Source organism: Heptranchias perlo, chromosome 2 (assembly GCF_035084215.1).
Source record: "Heptranchias perlo isolate sHepPer1 chromosome 2, sHepPer1.hap1, whole genome shotgun sequence".
Taxonomy (NCBI): Eukaryota; Metazoa; Chordata; class Chondrichthyes; order Hexanchiformes; family Hexanchidae; genus Heptranchias; species Heptranchias perlo.
This window is the reverse complement of record NC_090326.1, coordinates 7,589,395-7,614,394: the sequence shown is the minus strand read 5'-3', so window position 1 is coordinate 7,614,394 and position 25,000 is coordinate 7,589,395. Positions and strand designations below refer to the sequence as shown.

At 45.7% G+C, this 25,000-nt stretch overlaps 1 protein-coding gene across 1 annotated transcript in view; it reads right to left on the bottom strand.

Annotated features, from left to right (window-relative positions):
• Positions 1-9,932: 9,932 nt before the first annotated feature.
• topbp1 (DNA topoisomerase II binding protein 1) overlaps positions 9,933-25,000 on the bottom strand; it is a 162,914-nt gene continuing 147,846 nt past the window's right edge. Inside the window, exons 27-28 of the mRNA XM_067999941.1 lie at positions 23,826-23,987; positions 9,933-10,398 (exon numbers count right to left, since the gene is read on the bottom strand). Coding sequence (XP_067856042.1) covers positions 10,276-10,398; positions 23,826-23,987 — 285 coding nt within the window. The 3' untranslated portion in view covers positions 9,933-10,275. The remainder of the gene's footprint in view (positions 10,399-23,825; positions 23,988-25,000) is intronic.

Below are 25,000 nucleotides of genomic sequence, written 5' to 3'. Positions count from 1 at the left end.
TCTTCCTCTTCCTCAGTTTGTCAGCTGGCAGGTGGTGGAGATCACCTTTGTCACCCAATAGCCAGCCTTTAACTTGGGAGAGCTGGTTGGAAAACTGTGGGGCCACAGAGGACTGAATGAATCATGACTGCTGCTAGGCTAGTGGAGTGGCACTGCCTGTGGTCACAAACCAGCTGCACATTGAGGGAGTGGAATCCCTTTCTATTGACGAAGATTGCAGAGTACGCAAGGCAATGTGTGTGCAGTCAATGGCCCCCTGCATCATGGGGAAGCCTCCCATGTGGGCAGAACCTTGTGCTTTCCCTTCCTGCTTCTCTGTCAATCAGGAAGAGGTAAGTGTTTCTCTTGGTGTATAGAGCCCCAGTGACCTCTCTGATACATGGGTGCACTGAGAGCTGGAAGATGTTGCTAATGTCACCAGTTGAAGCCTGAAAGGCGATCATTGTATAAAAGTTGAGAGTGACGGTGACCTTGGCAGCTGCAGGCAGTGCTGTCCATGCCCTGGTTTGAGGCTCGAGTTGTGGCTCCAGCAGGTGACGTAGCTCGTTGACAGCCTCCTTGGTGGAGAGAAGGCTCCTCATACACTGCTCCTCAATGAAGTTGAGGTCGGAGAATTGCTCCCTGCAGACCCTCTGGATATGGTCTCCTACTGTGTGTCCTGCTCCTCCTCTCTCTTCTGGCAGCTTGTCCTGCTCTGTGGTGTCTTCCTTCATGCTCCCAGTCTTGCTCTATTCCGAGAGGCAGCTCTACTAGGCCACCCATGTCTGGAGGTAAATAAGTTGTGAAGGAGATAAGAGCAGCAGCAGAACTGCAAGAGCAGCCAGACCTCCCTCTCCCTGTAGATGAACTAAACTCCCAGCAGCTCTGCAACTCAGCCAAAAATGCCTAGAATTCGAGCAGCAGCCAAAAGTAATAATCCAGCAACTGACCTGTAAGTCCTGCGTGTTCCCTTTAGACACTGCTGGCGGGGTGGGATGGGGTGGGATGGGTGGTCCTTCATGCTGTTTAATGTCATGTTCCTCTAAGCAAGGTAAGGACAGGGAGTTTGGTTGAGTGGGGCTTTCCAAAATGGCAGCGGTGGCTTCAATTCAGTGTTGCACACTGATCCACGGCGCTGTCCCCCTGCTCTGCACGCTACCGGCAGGCAGTAAGTGCGCGCACAACTTGGACGCCATTTTGGGAACTTAGGTGGCAGCATAGCGCCCGAAAAGCCATCTTTTATACATTTGAGTTCTAAAGTAAATGTCCTTTAACACAATCTTAACCAATCTGAGTGATAGAGTGCAGGAGTTCCATTTTTTGGTGATAATACCGTAGACAGGCACATGTGAACCACTCAATTTTATTTTTAAAAATTTGTTTATGGGATGTGGGCGTCGCTGGCGAGGCCGGCATTTGTTGCCCATCCCTAATTGCCCTTGAGAAGGTGGTGGTGAGCCGCCTTCTTGAACCGCTGCAGTCCGTGTGGTGAAGGTTCTCCCACAGTGCTATTAGGAAGGGAGTTCCAGGATTTTGACCCAGTGACGATGAAGGAACGGCGATATATTTCCAAGTCGGGATGGTGTGTGACTTGGAGGGGAATGTGCAGGTGGTGTTGTTCCCATGTGCCTGCTGCTCTTGTCCTTCTAGGTGGTAGAGGTCGCGGGTTTGGGAGGTGCTGTCGAAGAAGCCTTGGCGAGTTGCTGCAGTGCATCCTGTGGATGGTACACACTGCAGCCACAGTGCGCCGGTGGTGAAGGGAGTGAATGTTTAGGGTGGTGGATGGGGTGCCAATCAAGCGGGCTGCTTTGTCCTGGGTGGTGTCGAGCTTCTTGAGTGTTGTTGGAGCTGCACTCATCCAGGCAAGTGGAGAGTATTCCATCACACTCCTGACTTGTGCCTTGTAGATGGTGGAAAGGCTTTGGGGAGTCAGGAGGTGAGTCACTCGTCGCAGAATACCCAGCCTCTTGTAGCCACAGTATTTATATGGCTGGTCCAGTTAAGTTTCTGGTCAATTGTGACCCCAGGATGTTGATGGTGGGAGATTCGGCGATGGTAATGCCTTTGAATGTCAAGGGGAGGTGGTTAGACTCTCTCTTGTTGGAGATGGTCATTGCCTGGCACATGTCTGGCGCGAATGTTACTTGCCACTTATCAGCCCAAGCCTGGATGTTGTCCAGGTCTTGCTGCATGCGGGCATGGACTGCTTCATTATCTGAGGGGTTGCGAATGGAACTGAACACTGTGCAATCATCAGCAAACATCCCCATTTCTGATCTTATGATGGAGGGAAGGTCATTGATGAAGCAGCTGAAGATGGTTGGGCCTAGGACACTGCCCTGAGGAACTCCTGCAGCAATGTCCCGAGTCTGAGATGATTGGCCTCCAACAACCACTACCATCTTCCTTTGTGCTAGGTATGACTCCAGCCACTGGAGAGTTTTCCCCCTGATTCCCATTGACTTCAATTTTACCAGGGCTCCTTGGTGCCACACTCGGTCAAATGCTGCCTTGATATCAAGGGCAGTCACTCTCACCTCACCTCTGGAATTCAGTTCTTTTGTCCATGTTTGGACCAAGGCTGTAATGAGGTCTGGAGCCGAGTGGTCCTGGCGGAACCCAAACTGAGCATCGTTGAGCAGGTTATTGGTGAGTAAGTGCCGCTTGATAGCACTGTCGATGACACCTTCCATCACTTTGCTGATGATTGAGAGTAGACTGATGGGGCGGTAATTGGCTGGATTGGATTTGTCCTGCTTTTTGTGGACAGGACATACCTGGGCAATTTTCCACATTGTCGGGTAGATGCCAGTGTTGTAGTTGTACTGGAACAGTTTGGCTAGAGGCACGGCTGGTTCTGGAAAACAAGTCTTCAGCACTACAGCTGGGATGGTGTCAGGGCCCATAGCCTTTGCTGTATCCAGTGCACTCAGCCGTTTCTTGATATCACGTGGAGTGAATCGAATTGTCTGAAGACTGGCTTCTGTGATGGTGGGGATATCGGGAGGAGGCTGAGATGGATCATCCACTCGGCACTTCTGGCTGAAGATGGTTGTAAACGCTTCAGCCTTGTCTTTTGCACTCACGTGCTGGACTCCGCCATCATTGAGAATGGGGATGTTTGCAGAGCCTCCTCCTCCCGTTAGTTGTTTAATTGTCCACCACCATTCACGACTGGATGTGGCAGGACTGCAGAGCTTTGATCTGGTTCGATGGTTGTGGAATCGCTTAGCTCAGTCTACAGCATGTTGCTTCCGCTGTTTAGCATGCATGTCGTCCTGAGTTGTAGCTTCACCAGGTTGGCACCTCATTTTTAGGTACACCTGGTGCTGCTCCTGGCATGCTCTTCTACACTCCTCATTGAACCAGGGTTGATCCCCTGGCTTGTTGGTAATGGTGGAGTGAGGAATATGCCGGGCCATGAGGTTACAGATTGTGCTGGAATACAGTTCTGCTGCTGCTGATGGCCCACAGTGCCTCATGGATGCCCAGTAGATCTGTTCTGAATCTATCCCATTTAGCACGGTGGTAGTGCCACACAACACGTTGGATGGTGTCCTCAGTGCGAAGACGGGAGTTCGTCTCTACAAAGACTGTGCGGTGGTCACTCCTACTAACACTGTCATGGACAGATGCATCTGCGACAGGTCGATTGGTGAGGACGAGGTCAAGTAGGTTTTTCCCTTGTTTTGGTTCGCTGACCACCTGCTGCAGGCCCAGTCTGGCAGCTATGTCCTTCAGGACTCGGCCAGCTCGGTCAGTCGTGGTGCTACCGAGCCACTCTTGGTGATGGACATTGAAGTCCCCCACCCAGAATACACTTTGTGCCCTTGCTACCCTCAGTGCTTCCTCCAACTGGTGTTCAACATGGAGGAGGACTGATTCATCAGCTGAGGGAGGACGGTAGGTGGTAATCAGCAGGAGGTTTCCTTGCCCATGTTTGACCTGATGCCATGAGATTTCATGGGGTCCAGAGTCAATGTTGAGGACTCCCAGGGCCACTCCCTCCTGACTGTATATCACTGTACCGCCACCTCTGGGTATACTTAGCTGTGGCCTCTAATTGGAACCAGATGCTAACTGTGTAAAGTCAGTGCTACCGGGTAAAACGACTGATGATCAGTGGGAAATGTTTAAAGAAACATTTAACAAGATACAGATTCAGTTTATACCCCTGAGGGGCAAGAACTCTACTTGCCAAAAAAAATAGCCAAGGACAACTAAAGAGGTAAGGGACAGTATAAGACATAAGGAAAGGGCATACAAAAAGGCAAAAAATGACACAGATCCTGGCGAATGGGAAAGATACAAAGATCAACAAAGGGTCACAAAACAGATAGTAAGAGCTACAAAAAGAGAGTATGAAAAGAAACTTGCAAGGGATATCAAAACCAATACGAAGAACTTTTATGGTTATATTAGGAAAAAGAGGGTGGTCAGGAGCAGTGTTGGTCCCTTAAAAACTGAAAGTGGGGATATTGTCATTGACAATGGGGAAATGGCGGACATGTTGAACAATTACTTTGTGTCAGTATTTACAGTCGATAAAGAGGATAGCATGCCGGAAATCCCAAGAAAACTTATATTGAATCGGGGACAGGGACTCGATAAAATTAACATAAGTAAAGCAACAGTAATGAAGAAAATAATAGCACTAAAGAGTGACAAATCCCCTGGACCAGATGGTTTCCATCCCAGGGTTTTAAAGGAAGTAGGTGAGCAGATTTCAGATGCCCTAACTATAATCTTTCAAAGTTCTCTAGATTCAGGAACTGTCCCTCTAGATTGGAAAATTGCACATGTCACTCCGCTTTTTAAGGACAGAGAAGGAAACCGGGGAATTATAGACCAGTTAGCCTAACATCTGTTGTGGGGAAATTGCTGGAGTCTATAATTAAGGATAGGGTGACTGAACACCTCGAGAATTTTCAGTTAATCAGAGAGAGCCAGCATGGATTTGTGAAAGGTAGGTCGTGCCTGACAAACCTGATTGAATTTTTTGAAGAGGTGACTAAAGTAGTGGACAGGGGAATGTCAATGGATGTTATTTATATGGACTTCCAGAAGGCATTTGATAAGGTCCTACATAAGAGACTGTTAGTTAAGATAGAAGCCCATGGAATCGAGGGAAAAGTACAGACTTGGTTAGGAAGTTGGCTGAGCGAAAGGCGACAGAGAGTAGGGATAATGGGTAGGTACTCACATTGGCAGGATGTGATTAGTGGAGTCCCGCAGGGATCTGTCTTGGGGCCTCAATTATTCACAATATTTATTAACGACTTAGATGAAGGCATAGAAAGCCTCATATCTAAGTTTGCCGATGACACGAAGATTGGTGGCATTGTAAGCAGTGTAGACGAAAACATAAAATTACAAAGCGATATTGATAGATTAGGTGAATGGGTAAAACTGTGGCAAATGGAATTCAATGTAGACAAATGTGAGGTCATCCACTTTGGATCAAAAAAGGATAGAACAGGGTACTTTCTAAATGGTAAAAAGTTAAAAACAGTGGATGTCCAAAGGGACTTAGGGGTTCAGGTACGTAGATCATTGAAGTGTCATGAACAGGTGCAGAAAATAATCAAGAAGGCTAATGGAATGCTGGCCTTTATATCTAGAGGACTGGAGAACAAGGGGGCAGAAGTTATGCTGCAGCTATACAAAACCCTGGTTAGACCGCACCTGGAGTACGGTGAGCAGTTCTGGGCACCGCACCTTCGGAAGGACATATTGGCCTTGGAGGGAGTGCAGTGTAGGTTTACTAGAATGATACCCGGACTTCAAGGGTTAAGTTACGAGGAGATTACACAAATTGGGGTTGTATTCTCTGGAGTTTCGAAGGTTAAAGGGTAATCTGATCGAAGTTTATAAGATATTAAGGGGAACGGATAGGGTGGATAGAGAGAAACTATTTCCGCTGGTTGGGGATTCTAGGAGTAGGGGGCACAGTCTAAAAATTAGAGCCAGACCTTTCAGGAGTGAGATTAGAAAACATTTCTACACACAAAGGGTGGTAGAAGTTTGGAACTCTCTTCTGCAAACGGCAATTGATACTAGCTCAATTGCTAAATTTAAATCTGAGATAGATAGCTTTTTGGCAACCAAAGGTATTAAGGGTTATGCGCCAAAGGCAGTTATATGGAGTTAGATCACAGATCAGCCATGATCTTATCAAATGGCGGAGCAGGCACGAGGGGCTGAATGGCCTACTCCTGTTCCTATGTTCATCCAAATCATTTATAAATATAGTGAAAAGCTGAGGCCCCAGTACAGATCCCAGGGGGACACCATAGGGGTGATTTTAGGGGGCAATTGCGGGTGCGTTGGGGGCGGGGGCTATGAAAATCGTGGAAATCCCGTTCGGGTTCGGAAACCGGCTCCAACCCGCCAACTTCCGAGTTTCCCAGGGACCCACCTGTGTGCGGCGGGAGACCCGAAAACGGAAGTCCCGCCGGCAATTAAAGCCGGCAGGATGACAGTTAAAGAGTCAAATGTACCTCATTGAGGTATTTAAAGCATTTTACCTGTGACAGATGAAGGGATTAGAAAGATTTTTTTAACTTACCTGGGCGGCTCACCCACCGCTTCTGATTCACACCTGGTGAAACCAGTCATGAAGGGCCGGATCAGGGAAAAAGAAACTAAATAAATTAAATTAAAAAAACCATGGAATGAAGTGAAAACACTAAATGAACCTACCTTTGAAACCTGCTCCGATGTCTCCTGCTCCGATGTCCCCCTCTTCACCCTCCCGATCTCCCCCGATCGTCCAGTCCAGGGCCTGATCTTCCCCTCCCCCCCAGTCTTCTGTTCCAGCACCGGATGACGTCTCACTCTCTCTCTCTCTCGCCCCCCCCCACCCTCACGTTGCAGCTCCTGACAGCAGCCAGCCTGTCAATCAGACCAGCTGCTGGGCACGAAACCCGGAGAGGACATTAACCATTATCAATTAACGTGCGATCGCGTCGGAAACAGTAAGTTTGGTTCATGCTGGTTTGCCACACGCCCAATCGCCCCCCCCACTGCCATCCCACCACCACTGTAAAATTGAGCCCCACCAGTCACATCTTGCCAATTTGAGTACATACCCACTATCCCTACTCTCTGTCTCCGACCTCCTAACCAATTCCCTACCCCTGTCAATAGGTTCCCTCCAATTCCATACGACTCATTTTTGTCAACAGTCTCTTATATGGAAACTTGTCGAATGCCTTCTGGAAGTCCATATAAATAACATCCATGTTATCTACCATGTTAGTTACCTCCTCAAAAAAATCAAATAGGTTCATCAGGCATGACCTACCCTTTACAAATCTCTCTATGTTAAGGGGCATTGTCGGGTCAGGGATATAGGGGGGTCAGTGGTTGCAATGTGTTAGGTACAATGCCTGAGGTGGTAAACTCAGGGCAAATAGGCAGGTGGGTCCCAAGCCAAAATTGGATCATGCAGCGAGAGCATGTAGGAGGAGGCTTGCATATGGCAAAGAGGTCCTGGATTCCCAGTTTAATGGTTGAAAGTCCAAATTGGATTATAAACATCAAATAGAAGGGAAAAACATCAGGGGAAGAAAAAAAAAGTGGTTGTCAGGGAGGTGTGAAATTCTCACTGTGACTGATGGGAGCCCTGCAATTACAATGTAACAGGCCATGGTTTACATACAGCATTGCCTTTCTAAATGTTTACATAAGGAGTTTACATATTTGATTAAACATTGTGTGTATACATGCAGTTGCTGTCCTTACCTTGGACAGTCACAATTACTGGTAATGCTTTTATGTCAACATTTAACAATGGAACTGCTGATGTAAACATTTATAATGGGAATTTTCAATGTAATGGAAACTTTTTCCCTTTGAGTGGTGGATATTTTAATCAGTGAAATGTTTGTGAAACGGAAAAGAATTCAGACGTTGCGTCCAATACCTCTTCATCTTAGTAAGTCTTCCCAACCAGAGCTCTGATTATAAACCCTGAACACTACAACCAAATCCTTAAAATACATTATAGAAAGAGAAAGCATGAGCCTGTTTTAGGCCCGTAAAACAGGTGCAACAATGTTAAATGTGGACCCAGGTATGTCACCAGAAAATGAGTGCAAAAAAATGCTGTTATATCCTGTAGCATCTACACGAGATGTGTTGCCTGGAAGAGATGGGACAGTGTTCCACTGGGTATGCAGTGGCAGGAACTTCTGGTTCCTACAGAATTGGTCAGCGAACTGAGTTTCTTTTTTTATTATTATTTGTTCATGGGATGCGGGCATCGCTGGTGAGGCCGGCATTTATTGCCCATCCCTAATTGCCCTTGAGAAGGTGGTGATGAGCCGCCTTCTTGAACCGCTGCAGTCCGTGTGGTGAAGGTTCTCCCACAGTGCTGTTAGGAAGGGAGTTCCAGGATTTTGACCCAGCGACGATGAAGGAACGGTGATATATTTCCAAGTCGGGATGGTGTGTGACTTGGAGGGGAACGTGCAGGTGGTGTTGTTCCCATGTGCCTGCTGCTCTTGTCCTTCTAGGTGGTAGAGGTCGTGGGTTTGGGAGTTGCTGCAGTGCATCCTGTGGATGGTACACACTGCAGCCACTGTGCGCCGGTGGTGAAGGGAGTGAATGTTTAGGGTGGTGGATGGGGTGCCAATCAAGCGGGCTGCTTTGTCCTGGATGGTGTTGAGCTTCTTGAGTGTTGTTGGAATTGCACTCATCCAAGCAAGTGGAGAGTATTCCATCACACTCCTGACTTGTGCCTTGTAGATGGTGGAAAGGCTTTGGGGAGTCAGGAGGTGAGTCACCCCCTGCAGAATACCCAGCCTCTGACCTGCTCTTGTAGCCACAGTATTTATATGGCTGGTCCAGTTAAGTTTCTGGTCAATGGTGATCCCCAGGATGTTGATGTTGGGGGATTTGGCGATGGTAATGCCGTTGAATGTCAAGGAGAGGTGGTTAGACTCTCTCTTGTTGGAGATGGTCATTGCCTGGCACTTATCTGGCGCGATCTTTATTTGAAAATCAAAACAACATTTATTGAAGGCTGAGGTGTTGTGTTCTCTACGCAGTATTGTTTAGTGGTACATGATCAAAGTGTACAAGCACCTTTCATCGGTGGGTGCACCACTACCTGTGACATCTGAAGCCCCAGCTATGAGCTGAATTTTGATACATAGAGCGCATATAGTGTCTTTTTATGGAACTAGCATACAAGTTATTTCAGAGCCTCTCTACTGCAATACAGTAAGTAGTGACAGTGGTGATGTAAATGTAGAGTTTAACTATACATGTAAACGATCCATGCTGTGTTCATGGTGAGACTTGTTTGAATTTGGTTTCTTGGAGTAATGGTGTCACAGCAACAAGTGGCACTTCAAAAGCCGTGGATGCAGCATGTTCAGTGCACTTGTGTTGTTCTGGGTGACTGGTTTCTATTGCCACTTTGCAGGGTGGCCAAGCACTGTTCAATGGAGGTGAATCCACATCAAAGATGCTTTGTGCCGTCTTCAAAACTCCAGTTGTTAGCGAATGAGAACCCATGTAAGGGTTTCAGTTTTCACAGGGAAAAAAAGTTGCAAAATATGGTCCCAAAATATTAATAAAAATCTTGGAATCCAACGTGATAAAAAGAAATTTAACTTACTCAATCCCCTGGAAATGGTGGCATGGTGATAGACAGGTATCAAGGCTGGTTTTCAGTTATAAGATTTTTTTTTTTTAAGAGTTAGCTTTTTGGGATTGTGTCTGCTGTTTGCCAGCTTTTGTCGGTTGTAACGTATGGGTATCCAGGAGAGAACGGTCTCGCCAGAAAGAGAGAAGGAGAGGGAAAAATCACGCTTGGTGGTGGGATCATGTTTTAGGCGGTGCAAATGTCACCACCTACAGAGGAAGAGGAGGAGGAGGAGATAAAAAGAACAAAAATTAAGGGAAAATAGATCTTGTAAAACTAATTCAGTCTGAGATCAAGATTTTCTAGGCAAATATATTTATTTAAAATACAATCAAAAATGTAATCTTCTACTTTTAGGACAAACACAAGAGGCCTGGACAATATATTTAAACATGGGTCTCTTGTGTTTTATTTTTAATTGGAGGACATTCACCTTATAGTGCTGGAATTAAGATGCCTGAAATAAATCAAAGTTTGATGGAGTTTAGCACCTGACTCCCCCCATTGACTTTATGGAATTCACCGTAGCACCTAAACATGGCGGCAGGAAAATGTATCTTTTCTCAGATGGTAATTTCTTGAGCCTGAGCAATATTAGTGACATTTATCAAAAAAGGGCAATACAAACTTTAAAAAAAAACTCATTTTTTTCGACACTTTTTTGGATCAGAATGAACTCCAGATGATTTGCGTTTCCGAGTTCCCGTTCCGGGCTCCTGTGCAACTTCAGGGAGATAGTAATTCTCAATCGGAGGGGGATGCTCCTGAAAGGGAAAAAATGTATAATAATTGGACAATTTAGAGTGTGTCCCAACAAGACATTAATGACCACGAAAAATAGCTCCCAATATTCCAACTGTGCAACTGGTTTTCAAATAAAATGTCATTCTACAATTATTAATATCTCAATAACTATATAAATATATATTTATAACACTCTTTATAATGATTAAATCACCCAATAAAGCATAAATGTGTTATTTACCTCTAATTAGCACATTACTTTCAGATATCAATAAAAATGATGCCACAGAATAAAACAGAGACACTGTTGCCTCTGTGTTTAATTAAATTGTTTAATGAAATGATTTACTGTGAATATTTGTTAAGGCAGCAATTAAGGGCTGAGTTGCTTTAGGGCTACCAATGTCACCGTGATTATAAACAGTAAATATATTTACTAACCAAGGCTTTGGTATGAAAAGACGGCAGTTTAATTTGGTTATAGCAGAAGTTTAAAGTTTATTTATATTATTGAGTTTGAAAGTTCCTCTCATACCTTTGCTCAACATTTTGGTGTCCATTTTTGAGACTCAATGCTCAGTCTAATAAAATTAGGTGGAGAGTAAAGGTTGAAAAATGTCGATTACCTGTTCAATTTTAATAATAATTACAAATTAGAGGTTTTGCAGCTAATGTCTGAGATTTCGGTATTTTTGTTAAACCCCATGGGCTTTCAACATTTGTGAGACTCAGAGGTAATGGCAACAAAACACTACCATTTACAAAGAGATGTTCTTTGTTAACAGAGTGCTGCATTACTGGGGCCTTCAGATAGATATTGCGCCAGCTGTTTCTGTACAGTGCAGATAGATATTGTACCAGCTGTTTCTGTATTGCAGATAGATATTGTACCAGCTGTTTCTGTAATCCAGACAGATATTGTACCAGCTGTTTCTGTAGTGCAGATGGATATTGCACCAGTTGTTTCTGTAGTCCAGACAGATATTGCACCAGCTGTTTCTGTACATTGCAGATAGATATTGCACCAGCTGTTTCTGTACATTGCAGATAGATATTGCACCAGCTGTTTCTGTACATTGCAGATAGATATTGTACCAGCTGTTTCTGTACATTGCAGATGGATATTGCACCAGCTGTTTCTGTACATTGCAGATAGATATTGCACCAGCTGTTTCTGTACATTGCAGATAGATATTGTACCAGCTGTTTCTGTACATTGCAGATAGATATTGTACCAGCTGTTTCTGTACATTGCAGATAGATATTGTACCAGCTGTTTCTGTATTGCAGATATTGTACCAGCTGTTTCTGTATTGCAGATAGATATTGTACCAGCTGTTTCTGTATTGCAGATAGATATTGTACCAGCTGTTTCTGTATTGCAGATAGATATTGTACCAGCTGTTTCTGTATTGCAGATAGATATTGTACCAGCTGTTTCTGTAGTCCAGACAGATATTGCACCAGCTGTTTCTGTAGTGCAGATAGATATTGCACCAGCTGTTTCTGTACAGTGCAGATAAATATTGCACCAGCTGTTTCTGTACAGTGCATAGATATTGCACCAGTTGTTTCTATAGTGCAGATAGGCCCAACCATCTTCAGCTGCTTCATCAATGACCTTCCCTCCATCATAAGGTCAGAAATGGGGATGTTCGCTGATGACTGCACAGTGTTCAGTTCCATTCGCAACCCCTCAGATAATGAAGCAGTCCGAGCCTGCATGCAGCAAGACCTGGACAACATCCAGGCTTGGGCTGATAAGTGGCAAGTAACATTCGCGCCAGATAAGTGCCAGGCAATGACCATCTCCAACAAGAGAGAGTCTAACCACCTCCCCTTGACATTCAATGGCATTACCATCGCCGAATCCCCCACCATCAACATCCTGGGGGTCACAATTGACCAGAAACTTAACTGGACCAGCCATATAAATACTGTGGCTACGAGAGCAGGTCAGAGGCTGGGTATTCTGCGGCGAGTGACTCACCTCCTGACTCCCCAAAGCCTTTCCACCATCTACAAGGCACAAGTCAGGAGTGTGATGGAATACTCTCCACTTGCCTGGATGAGTGCAGCTCCAACAACACTCAAGAAGCTCGACACCATCCAAGATAAAGCAGCCCGCTTGATTGGCACCCCATCCACCAGACTAAACATTCACTCCCTTCACCACCGGCGCACTGTGGCTGCAGTGTGCACCATCCACAGGATGCACTGCAGCAACTCGCCAAGGCTTCTTCGACAGCACCTCCCAAACCCGCGACCTCTACCACCTAGAAGGACAAGGGCAGCAGGCACATGGGAACAACACCACCTGCACGTTCGCCTCCAAGTCACACACCATCCCGACTTGGAAATATATCACCGTTCCTTCATTGTCGCTGGGTCAAAATCCTGGAACTCCCTTCCCAACAGCACTGTGGGAGAACCTTCACCACACGGACTGCAGCGGTTCAAGAAGGCGGCTCACCACCACCTTCTCGAGGGCAATTAGGGATGGGCAATAAATGCCGGCCTTGCCAGCGACGCCCACATCCCGTGAACGAATTAAAAAAAAGATAGATATTGCACCAGCTGTTTCTGTACAGTGCATATGGATATTGCACTAGCTGTTTCTGTAGTGCAGATAGATATTGCACCAACTGTTTCTGTACAGTGCAGATAGATATTGCACCAGCTGTTTCTGTAGTGCAGATAGATATTGCACCAGCTGTTTCTGTAGTGCAGATAGATATTGCACCAGCTGTTTCAGTAGTGCAGATAGATATTGCACCAGCTGTTTCTGTACAGTGCATAGATATTGCACCAGCTGTTTCTGTACAGTGCAGATAGATATTGCACCAGCTGTTTCTGTACAGTGCAGATAGATATTGCACCAGCTGTTTCTGTAGTGCAGATAGATATTGCACCAGCTGTTTCTGTAGTGCAGATAGATATTGCACCAGCTGTTTCTGTAGTGCAGATAGATATTGCACCAGCTGTTTCTGTAGTGCAGATGGATATTGCACTAGCTGTTTCTGTAGTGCAGATGGATATTGCACTAGCTGTTTCTGTAGTGCAGATGGATAGTGCACTAGTTGTTTCTGTAGTGCAGATGGATATTGCACTAGTTGTTTCTGTAGTGCAGATGGATATTGCACTAGTTGTTTCTGTCGTGCAGATGGATATTGCACTAGTTGTTTCTGTAGTGCAGATGGATATTGCACTAGCTGTTTCTGTCGTGCAGATGGATATTGCACTAGTTGTTTCTGTAGTGCAGATGGATATTGCACCAGTTGTTTCTGTAGTGCAGATGGATATTGCACTAGTTGTTTCTGTACAGTGCTATGGAAATAAGCCCGCTAAGTGCACTTTATCTGGAGCAGTAACAACCACTCATTTAGGTTTAAAATAACAACCATAAATACAATCCCCAATATTTCTGCCATTTCATGAGATGAAATCTGAGAGCTGGTTTTCCTCTCCTCTGACCAAAAGTCCAGGGGTGAGAAGAAGAATATTTTTTTAAACACAGCGAGTTATGATGATCTGAAATGCACTACTTGAAACGGTGGTGGAAGCAGATTCAATAATCATAGAAAGATTACAGCACAGGAGGAGGCCATTTGGCCCATCGAGTCTGCGCCGGCTCTATACAACAGCAATCCAGCTAGTCCCACTCCCCCGCCCTATTCCCGTAGCCCGGCAATTTTTTTCCTTTCAAGTACTTATCCAGTTCCCTTTTGAAAGCCATGATTGAATCTGCCTCCACCACCCCCTCGGGCAGTGCATTCCAGATCCTAACCACTCGCTGTGTAAAAAGGTTTTTCCTCATGTCACCTTTGGTTCTTTTGCCAATCACCTTCAATCTATGTCCTCTGGTTCTTGACCCTTCCACCAAAGGGAAAAATTTCTCTCTATCTACTCTGACTGGACCCTTCATGATTTTGAACACATCAATCAAATCTCCTCTCAACCTTCTCTGTTCCAAGGAGAACAACCCCAGCCTCTCCATTCTATCCACGTAACTGAAGTCCCTCATCCCTGGAATCATTCTATTAAATCTCTTCTGCACCCTTTCGAAGGTCTTCACATCTTTCCTAAAGTGCGGTGCCCAGAACTGGACACAATACTCCAGTTGTGGTCCAACCAGTGTTTTCTAAAGGTTCATCATGACTTCCTTGTTTTTGTACTCTATGCCTCTATTTATAAAGTCCAGGATCCCGTATGCTTTTTTAACCGCTTTCTCAACCTGCCCTGCCACCATCAACGATTTGTGCACATATACCCCCAGATCTCTCTGTTCCTGTGCCCCTTTTAGAGTTGTTCCCTCTAGTTTATATTGCCTCTCCTCGTTCTTCCTACCGAAATGTATCACTTTGCATTTTTCCGCGTTAAATTTCATCTGCCATGTGTCCGCCCATTCCACCAGCCTGTCTATATCCTCTTGAAGTCTATCACTATCCTCCTCACTGTTTACTACCCTTCCAAGTTTTGTGTCATCTGCAAATTTTGAAATTGTGCCCTGTACACCCAAGTCCAAGTCATTAATATATATCAAGAAAAGCAGTGGTCCCATCACTGACCCCTGGGGAACACCACTGTACACCTCCCACCAGTTCGAAAAACAACTGCTCACCACTACTCTCTGTTTCCTGTCCCTTAGCCAATTCTGTATCCATGTTGCTACTGCCCCCTTTTATTCCATGGGCCGCAATCTTTATGATAAGCCTACCGTGCGGCACTTTATCAAACGCCTTTTGAAAGTCCATATACACCACATCCACTGCATTGTCCTCATCTACCCTCTCTGTTACCTCATCAAAAAACTCTACTGGGTTAGTTAAACATGATTTGCCTTTAACAAATCCGTGCTGGCTTTCCCTAATCAATCCACACTCATCCAAATGACTGTTAATTCTGTCCCGGATTATCGTTTCTAAAAGTCTCCCCACCACTGAGGTTAAACTGACTGGCCTATAGTTGCTGGGTTTATCCTTACACCCTTTTTGAACAAGGGTATAACATTTGCAATTCTCCAGTCCTCTGGCACTACCCCCTGTATCTACGGATGTTTGGAAGATTATGACCAGTACCTCCGCAATTTCCCCCCTTACTTCCCTCAGCAACCTAGGATGCATCCCATCCGGACCGGGTGACTTATCTATTTTAAGTACAGCCAGCCTTTCTAGTACCTCTTCTTTATCAATTTTTAGCCCATCCAGTATCTCAACTACATCTTCCTTTACTGAGACTCTGGCAGCATCTTCTTCCTTGGTAAAGACAGATGCAAAGTACTCATTTAGCACCTCGGCCAACCCCTCTGCCTCCATGAGTAGATCTCCTTTATGGTCCCTAATAGGCTCCCATCCCTCTGAAATATCTTTCAAAAGGGATTTGGATAAATACTTAAAAAGGAGAAATTGGCAGGGTTATGGGGAAAGAGCAGGGGAGGGTGGACTAATTGGATAGCTCTTTCAAAGAGTCGGCACAGGAACGATGGGTCGAATGGCCTCCTTTTGTACTGTATCATTTTATGAAGTGCTAGGCAGGTGCAGCATGTGAAGTGTGTTGCACCTGTGGTTAACAGGAAAGTAGGCGTTCATTCTGAAGTTATATACAAGGGGTGGATATGATCCAAATCACAGCCCCTCAATCCCTTGGTACATATAATGGCCTGCAGTTTCCGCTAGGAGCGCAATCGGCAAAATGAGCTGGACATTTTGCCAGTTTTGCCGGGGTGAAGTTACGCTCAAGTTTCTGCGCAAACTCATTAGCATAATCCCGAACGTAAAATCTCCCATGAATCAGCGTAATCGACTCGTGACAGGAACAGGGCCAATGGGGCCTCAAGTAAAAAGCAATGAAAAAAATTTCTCTTCAGAGTGCAGCTGAAGATTACATAAGAAAATAAGAAATAGGAGCAGGAGTTGGCCAGACGGCCCCTCGAGCCTCCTCCGCCATTCAATACGATCATGGCTGATCTTCGACCTCAACTCCACTTTCCCGCTCAATCCCCATATCCCTTGATTCCCCTGGAGTCCAAAAATCTATCAATCTCAGCCTTGAATATACTCAATGACTCAGCATCCCCGGCCCTCTGGGGTAGAGAATTCCAAAGATTCTCAACCCTCCGAGCGAAGAAATTCTTCCTCATCTCAGCCTAAAATCGCCCACCCCTTACCCTGCGACTATGCCCCTAGTTCTAGACTCTCCAGCCAGGGGAAACAACCTCTCAGCATCTATCCTGTCAAGCCCCCTCACAGTCTTATATGTTTCAATGAGATCACCTCTCATTCTTCTAAACTCCAGAGAGTACAGGTCCATTCTACTCAATCTCTCCACATTGGACAACCCTCTCATCCCAGGAATTAATCTAGTGACGTTTTGTTGCACCGCCTCTAAGGCAAGTATATCCTTCCTTAGATAAGGAGACCAAAATTGTATGCAGTCCTCCAGGTGTGGTCTCACCAAAGCCCTGTACGATTGCAGCAAAACTTCCTTACTCTTGTACTCCAACCCCCTTGCAATAAAGGCCAACGTACCATTTGCCTTCCTAATTGCTTGCTGTACCTGCATGCTAACCTTTTGTGTTTCTTGTACAAGGACACCCAAATCCCTCTGAACACCAACATTTAATAGTTTCTCACCATTTAAGAAATATTCTGTTTTTTTATTCTTCCTACCAAAGTGAATAACCTCACATTTCCCCACATTATACTCCATCTGCCACCTTCTTGCCCACTCACTTAACCTGTCCATATCCTTTTCCAGACTCTTTGTGTCCTCCTCACAGCTTACTTTCCCACCTGGCTGTTATCAACATCAAACTTGGATACATTACACTCGGTCCCTTCATCTAAGTCATCAATATAGATTGTAAATAACTGAATTACCAACACATTACAAGGTAAGACACATTCTCTCTCTCTCTGCAAACTTTTCACACCATGTGCCCTGCTTTTACAGTTTTAACAGCAGTGAGTAATTTTAATCTGAGCAGTGTGCAAATTGATTTAAATTAATTTTCCAATGCAATTATTGCAGTGAGTAATCTGAGCAGTGTGTAAATTGATTTAACACTCTCAGCATTGATCAGGGAGTCAGTTTAATCACTCTCCTGAGCAGCATGCAAAGCAGTCTGAAAGTATTTGTAATTTCTCCCTCCCTGCAGATGACACACATGAAAGAAAAGGAGGATGCTCGCAAGAGGGCATTCAACATTGCCGAGGAAGACACCCAGACCCTCCTCGGTGAGAATGAGGCATGGGGTGGGGGGAGGCTGGTTGACTCATCAGGGGTCCAGTCCTCACGGGCAGTGAGGAGGCTGGAGGGAGGTGGCAGAGGCACTTAAATGGGTCAACCATGGTCTCCAGGACGGTGGACAAGTGCCGCAAGAAGTTCAATGACCTGACAAGGTCAGAGAAGTTGAGAAATTTATTTCCAGTCCTTCTACCACACCCAATCTGTGAGACTCAGGCAAAGCAACTAGACCAGCAATCTGTAGGAGAGGACTGGACAGCATCCCCCTCCCGATAGATGCACGGCAGCAGCTCGCTGCAATTGCTTGTAACAGTTTTTGATATTTTCATTTTGTACTTGCAGGCCACAAATGTGCACGATGCCTGGGAGAGGGTGAGGAGTGGTGGGGGTATCCCAAATCTCAGGAGGTTGACCCCCCGGCCCCCTGCAACGAGCAGAAGGCAATGGAGCTGGCGGGGAGCTGCACCTTCGTGGCTGTGGCGGGGGCCGAGGTGGGTGGAGAGAGTCCACCAACCCTTTGGATTGCCACCCTCATTCCACCCCCCCACCCCCCCAACCCCCAGGCAGGGTAAACATTCTAATCATCTGATTTCCTCCCCGCAGCCAAGAAGAGGTCAAAGGCGGTTATGCTGGAGGAGTCAGAGGGGACAACTCGGAGGAGGAGAAGGCGGAGGGGGCGAGTGCGTGGGAAAGTGAGACACAGCTGTCCCAACCCGGGGCAGGGGTGAGAGAGCCCTGGCTTCAGAATGTAGCATGTGGCCTATGGTGAGAGAGACAGAGAGACAGAGAGAGAGACATAGAGAAAAGAGAGAGAGACAGAGAGACATAGAGAAAAGAGAGACAGAGAAAGAGACAGACAGACAGACAGACAGACAGAGAGAGAGAGAGAGAGAGAAAGAAAGAGAGAGAGAGAGACAGAGAAAAGAGAGAGAGAGAAAGAGAAAGAGAAAGAGAGAGAGAGAGAGACATAGAGAAAAGAGAGACAGAGAAAGAGAGGGAGAGGGAGAGGGAGAGAGAGAGAGAGAGAGTGTGAGTGAGACAGACAGACAGAGAGCGCCGTGGGGAATTTAATTCCTGTCTCCACCTCCTCCACCCCTCCTTGTCATCCGTTGGGGGGGGGGATTGCCAGAGAGTTTTTTGCACAATTTTGAACATGTTTACATTTTGGAGTAATTGTTGAACATTTTTGTACTATTTCCATGTTTAATTTTTTGAATAAATCTTCCCACTCTTGTTGATGTTAAAATGTTAAAATTTTAACACAGTATTTATCAAAGAAATTTCACGCATTTACTGTTGCAAATGGAAATAGGAAATATTTAGTTACATTTTTGAACTGCAAAAAAAGTTTAATTTTCTATTCTATTTAACATTAACATTTGGAACATTCAATTATTGTAATAAATCTCTTTTGCTTTTGAAATGAGCAGAGTCGTCTTCTGCTCTCAACACAGGGGAGCGGGGGCATGAGGTGGGGAGCAGATTTTTGCCCAGTGAGGCCCCCCCAGACTCATTACGCGAACAACTGTTCCACAGGCCGTGCTCTGACAGTCCTGTTCTGTCGGCCGCTTGCCTCCTGCGCAGGTTCAGTTCCCCTCTGCTCCGGTTCCTGAGGCACTGCATCGGTCTTGAGTGGCTCCTCTCCCGGGGTGTCCAGCTCGAGACCTCGTTCCGAGGCAAAGTTGCGCAGGGCGCAGCAAACCACCACAGTCCTGGCTCCTCTCTCTGGGGAACGCTGCAGTGCGCCCCCCAGACCTGTCCAAGCACCTGCAGTGGCTCATCAGCTTCCCAATGGCTCTCTCCACGACCTGCCTGGTGGAGACAAACGCCTCCTTAAACTTCACCTCCGCCTCAGTCTGTGGTGCCCGAAATGGTGTCCTCAGCGCGGGTATGTTTTATCTCCAGTGAGCCAACCACTAGCTCAATCACCCTCGCCAACCATGGGGCTGTAACAGAATTCTTGGCGATGAAGGCATCATGGCATGTGTAACAATGACGGGCGTCACCCACCATCTGCACTTTATGGGACTGCAGTCTCTTCCTGTTCGTGAAGCTCTGTGAGTATTCCCAGGGAACCTCCAGTGAGTCCTGTCAATCACTCCGAGCACCTTGGGGAAGCCGGCTAGACCGTAGAAGAGAAGTGACCTCTGCCGTTACTCCGCCAGCGATATTCGAATGAAATAAAGTCGGCGGCCCTGCGGAACAGGGTGTCAGTCACCGGCCGGACGCTGCCCCTCACTGGGCCCTCGACTGATAGGGCGCAGGGTCCCCCGTGGACACCTGGCACCAGCCGCGGTGGTGGCCTTCATCTCCACCGCGATGGCCGTGCAGGTTGTGGGTCGAGGCTTCGGATCAACCTGCCGTAAACCTCAAAGTCGGCCAGTTGCACCCTTAGTGAGGTGTAGGCGGCTTACAACCAACTCCTCTGACATCTCCTCGTAGAACATGCGGGGCCCTGTACACTCTTGTTTCCGGGGTACCTGCAAGAGGGGTGCACTCTCTTCCCGTGTACCTCGAGTCTGTGGGCTTTAAACCTCTGGGACTTCCCACCTCCTCCAGCATCACAAACGGGAGTGGAACTGACAAGAGATGAGTAATTTTGTTTGCTGCAGGAACAGTCTACGTGCCAAGGGCAGAGCAATTGATTGAATTTAAATATTTTTCCCAAGTATTTGCCACAGGCCTGTAGGTAGATTGAGTTGGTTGCTGGTCACTGCAGGAAGCCTGGAATCACATGGCGATGGGAGCCTGTGCGGCCAAGGGAATGGGCGCAAATGAGACAAAACTTCCCCAACGGGCGCCAACGGCCATTCTGACCTGGGGGCAGGGCCAGTTTTGCGGGCGGGGACTGCTCCGGGCGAAGTGACGTTTGAAACAGCGTAAAAGATTGCGGATACTCCAACGTAAAGTGCTTATGGGTGTACATCACTTACATTTAAAAATTCCGTAATCTTTTTCACTGTTTCAGTCGATTGCGCTGGTATCTGGGCGGAAAACGTATGGAAACTCCAGGCCAATATATTGTATCATTCAAAAAAAATAGAGCAGGGAAGACCCTGTTCTGGTGCCAGACAAGCAGTAGGACCAAATTTTCCCCACTTGAGAAATCCTCGATGATCTGGGACACGTGAAAACTGCTATCTTCTGGAGCATGAATGTGTTACTGTTTCCTCTTCCAACCTCCATTCACTCTCTCTCTATCTAGCTTTCTCCATGACAAATAAAATTCACCCATCATGCGGTTGATATGTTGTACATAGACTTCCAAAAAGCGTTTGATAAAGTGTCGCATAATAGACTTTTCAGCAAAGTTGAAGCCCGTGGAAAAAAAGGGGGCAGTGGCAGCATGGATACGAAATTGGCAAAGTGACAGGAAACAGAGAGTAGTGGTGAACGGTTGTTTTTCAGACTGGTGGGAGGTGTACAGTGGTGTTCCCAGGGGTCAGTGCTGGGACCATTGCTTTTCTTGATATATATTAATGACTTGGACTTGGGTGTACAGGGCACAATTTCAAAATTTGCAGATGACATAAAACTTGGAAGGGTAGTAAACAGTGAGGAGGATAGTGATAGACTTAAAGAGGATATAGACAGGCTGGTGGCATGGGTGGACACATGGCAGATGAAATTTAACGCAGAGAAGTGCGAAGTGATACATTTTGGTCGGAAGAACGAGGAGAGGCAGTATAAACTAAATAGTATAATTCTAAAAGGTGTGCAGGAACAGAGAGACCTGAGGGTATAGGTGCACAAATTGCTGAAGGTGGCAGGACAGGTTGAGAAAGCATTTAAAAAAGCATATGGGATCCTGGGCTTTATAAATAGAGGCATAGAGTACACAAGCAAGGAAGTCATGATGAACTTGTATAAAACATTGGTTCGGCCACAACTGGAGTATTGTGTCCAATTCTGGGCTCCGCACTTTAGGATGTGAAGGCCTTAGAGAGGGTACAGAAAAGATTTACTAGAATGGTTCCAGGGATGAGGGACTTCAGTTACATGGAGAAACTGGGGTTGTTCTCCTTGGAACAGAGACGGTTGCGAGGAGATTTGATAGAGGTATTCAAAATCATGATGGGTCTAGACAGAATAGATAGAGAGAAACTGTTCCCATTTGGCGGAAGAACCAGAGGGCATAGATTTAAGGTAATTGGCAAAAGAATCAAAGGTGACATGAGGAAAATCTTTTTTAACGCAGCGAGTGGTTATGATCCGGAATGCACTGCTTGAAGGGATGGTGGAGATAGATTCAATCATGGCCTTCAAAAGGAAATTAGATAAGTACTTGAAAGAAAAAAAATTTTCAGGGCTACGGGGAAAGGGACTAGCTGGATTGCTCTTGCAGAGAGCTGGCATGGGCTTGATGGGCCGAATGGCCCCCTTCTGTGCTGTAACCATTCTATGATTCTATACCTTCAGTAAGATCCTAAAAACCTCAGTTATTTAATATTGTGTTTTATTCTCTTTACAGTGCCTCGAATAACAAACTTCAGCCATAAAGTTCCCCAAAATGATCTAACTCAGGTTACTGTTAATCTAGAACTCCACACATACAAATCTTTCACAGCTACACTTGCTCTTCGCTAATATTAACCTCTTTTCATGCACAAAATGGGAACACAGTTCGAGTCTGCCAAACAAAACTGAAATCTGAAAAGACAAGAATAACATCTAAACTGGTGCCTGCAGCAGATAACAGAGAGTATAAAGTTACACTTAACGAATTACCTCTGGAAAGGAACAGTAGTTTTCAGCCAAGAATCAGATAATTGCAACAGCACATCGTGTACCCGGGATAGGCGGGGAGATAAAGCATGGGGTGTCTGGGGAGAAGCGAGGCAGGCGGAGAAGTGCAAGTTTTTACTGTGAACTTAAAACAGCCTGCAGAACAGGTTTGCCGTTCACCACAGAGAGAAAAAACTTGAGAGCCTGTCCTTTTCCATAGCTAGACAATCAAAACAAAGTCTGTTGCTTCAAAATTTTACAAAGAGACCTCAAAAGAGTTTGCACCTGGGCTAATCAGTGTCAAAATGATGTTCAATGTTGATAAATATAATTTATTGGAAGTAAAAATAGGAGGCACATGTACTCCATGGGTGGAGTGTTAGTTGACTCATTATCCGACATGTTTAAACAGTGTGACCCTGGCAATAAACAAAGCACTAGGATGCTGGCTTACATTGCCAAATCAATTGAGCTCAAGCCCCCAGCCGTACAGTGTCCTGATCAGGTCACAATGCGTACACTTCCAGCCACCAAGAAGGGGGCCAGTCAGGGCCCGAGAGGCAGTGCAGTGGACAGCAATGAGGGTGGTTGATCCGCACTGTTATAAGGAAGAGTTACGAGGCATGATTTTAATAAAAGATCGGATCTCGGATAGAGGTGGACAAGATACTTAATGGGATAGATAAATTAAACCCATAAGCGGAGCATCTCCACATCATAAGCGGAGCAGCAGGACAAAAGAGCACAGGGTCAGGGTTATGAAGGACAACTTTAGAGGAGGCATCAGAAAGTATTTCCTTACAAAGAGGGTGATCAACAGATGGAATGGGTCGCTAAGGAGGATAGCTGAATGAAAAAAAGACTTGCATCTTTCATGACCTCAGGGTGTCCCAAAGCGCTTTACAGCCAATGAATTACTTTTGAAGTGTGGTCACTGTTGTAATGTAGGTCACTGGATTCATTTAGCAGCTAGATGTTGTAGTGGGGAGATGTGAGGGTTGGTATTCGAGAAGGATAAGATGAAATGGGCCAAAGCGCCTTCTTTATCTGAGCTGATGGTGTGGATGTAAAATCTTACCCACCCAATGTTACAGCAGATTCCCACTGGATGTAATGACATCAGGTGACATGATTTAAGGGTAGGGTCCGAGGACAATGAATACTGTGACCAGTATGGGTTATCAGAACGGCTGTCTCATTCCTCACCTTATCTTTTGCAGTACCCTGGGGCAGGGTGATGTTAACAGAAACAAACTTCCGCTCCCAGGAGTACAGCAGGCTTGCCCGTAGCTCTACATGATGTTAGCTTTTTCATTACAGCAACGGGTTAATGATAAGAAAAATTACAAAGGATATAGGTCCTCTTAGTTACTGCATATGTGAACCCATCAAATCTAAACTCTTACAAAAATAAGAGCCAATGCCACAAATCGTAACTTCTCAACATTTTTTAGAAGGTTTAGAATGAGGGACAAACCTGTATGAGATAGTCTGCGATATATTCTGGTTTGAGGCACATCACATTTTGTTCAACAGCTTCAGTCACATCCACCCTTGGGTCCTCTGGTTTTAGTTTGCTGAAGTCAGCAAACAGGTGAGTGGCTTCTTTGTAGTCGAGTACCAAATGACTGGGAAATACCTGAAGTACAAGCATGGTTACAGGGTCATTAATACAGGGTCATTAATACAGGATTATATTAAACCCAAGTTGACCCACACTAATTTTGGATTACTTACCGCATTCTTTAAATTAAGTTTATAGTTATGTATTCACTCCATGCATGGGGGTGTGGGTTACAAAGGGTTTCGCGGGTGGGAAGGAGCCCGGGGTGGCAGGCCTGCTCCTCCTGGCCCCGCAAAGATAAGTTTTACATTTACCGTCGAGGGAGTAGGCAATTAAAATAGCATCAGTGTGCTATCTAAGTGATAGGACCCCATTTCATGAGGCTCCCACCCGAGTCAGGCAGACGCCTCGGCCACCCAAGAAAATAGCGGTGTTAAAATAGCTGCAGGGTGGGAATCGAGCGGTCAGTGTACCGCCTGGATTTTAACTCCCATTCTGTCCGGTTTCCGCCGAGCTAAAATTCCCCCTAAAGTCAAGGTACACAAGGTCCAGACTTTATTTATTTATTGCGACAGTGGAGAATGAGATTTTGCTAGGAGTAGGATTTTGTCAGACATAAAAATGGCACGGGTGCAAAAGGTGGAATTGTGCAGAACCCAGGAGATATCAGCAGGAAAGCCTACTGCAGGCATGTTGCAGGAAAAGGTTAAAAAAAAGTTAGGAAGCCAGAACTTTTATGGCGAAGTTAAGTAATTTCTTTGAGAATTATTTATTTTTTAATGTGTATTATGTCATAACATTTAACTTTGAGCTGCTCAGTGGCTCGAAAAGCAACAGGGTCCCTCAATTACACTAAAAATCATTTGAGTGAGTTGATTGCGTTTTTCGTACTTGTTGGTTGTGTATGGTAGCTATTTGATTGCTTGGTTTTGTGCTGGTTATTGGCTCCTCAATCCTTATGCTAACTGAGTAAATTCGCTCACATTTAGTCAAGTGGATATTTGACATGTAACCATTCTGTGGTTCTCTCAGCCAATCTAGATTTTTGGCCCTACAGATGCATGAAATTTTTAAAATGCAATATTTAT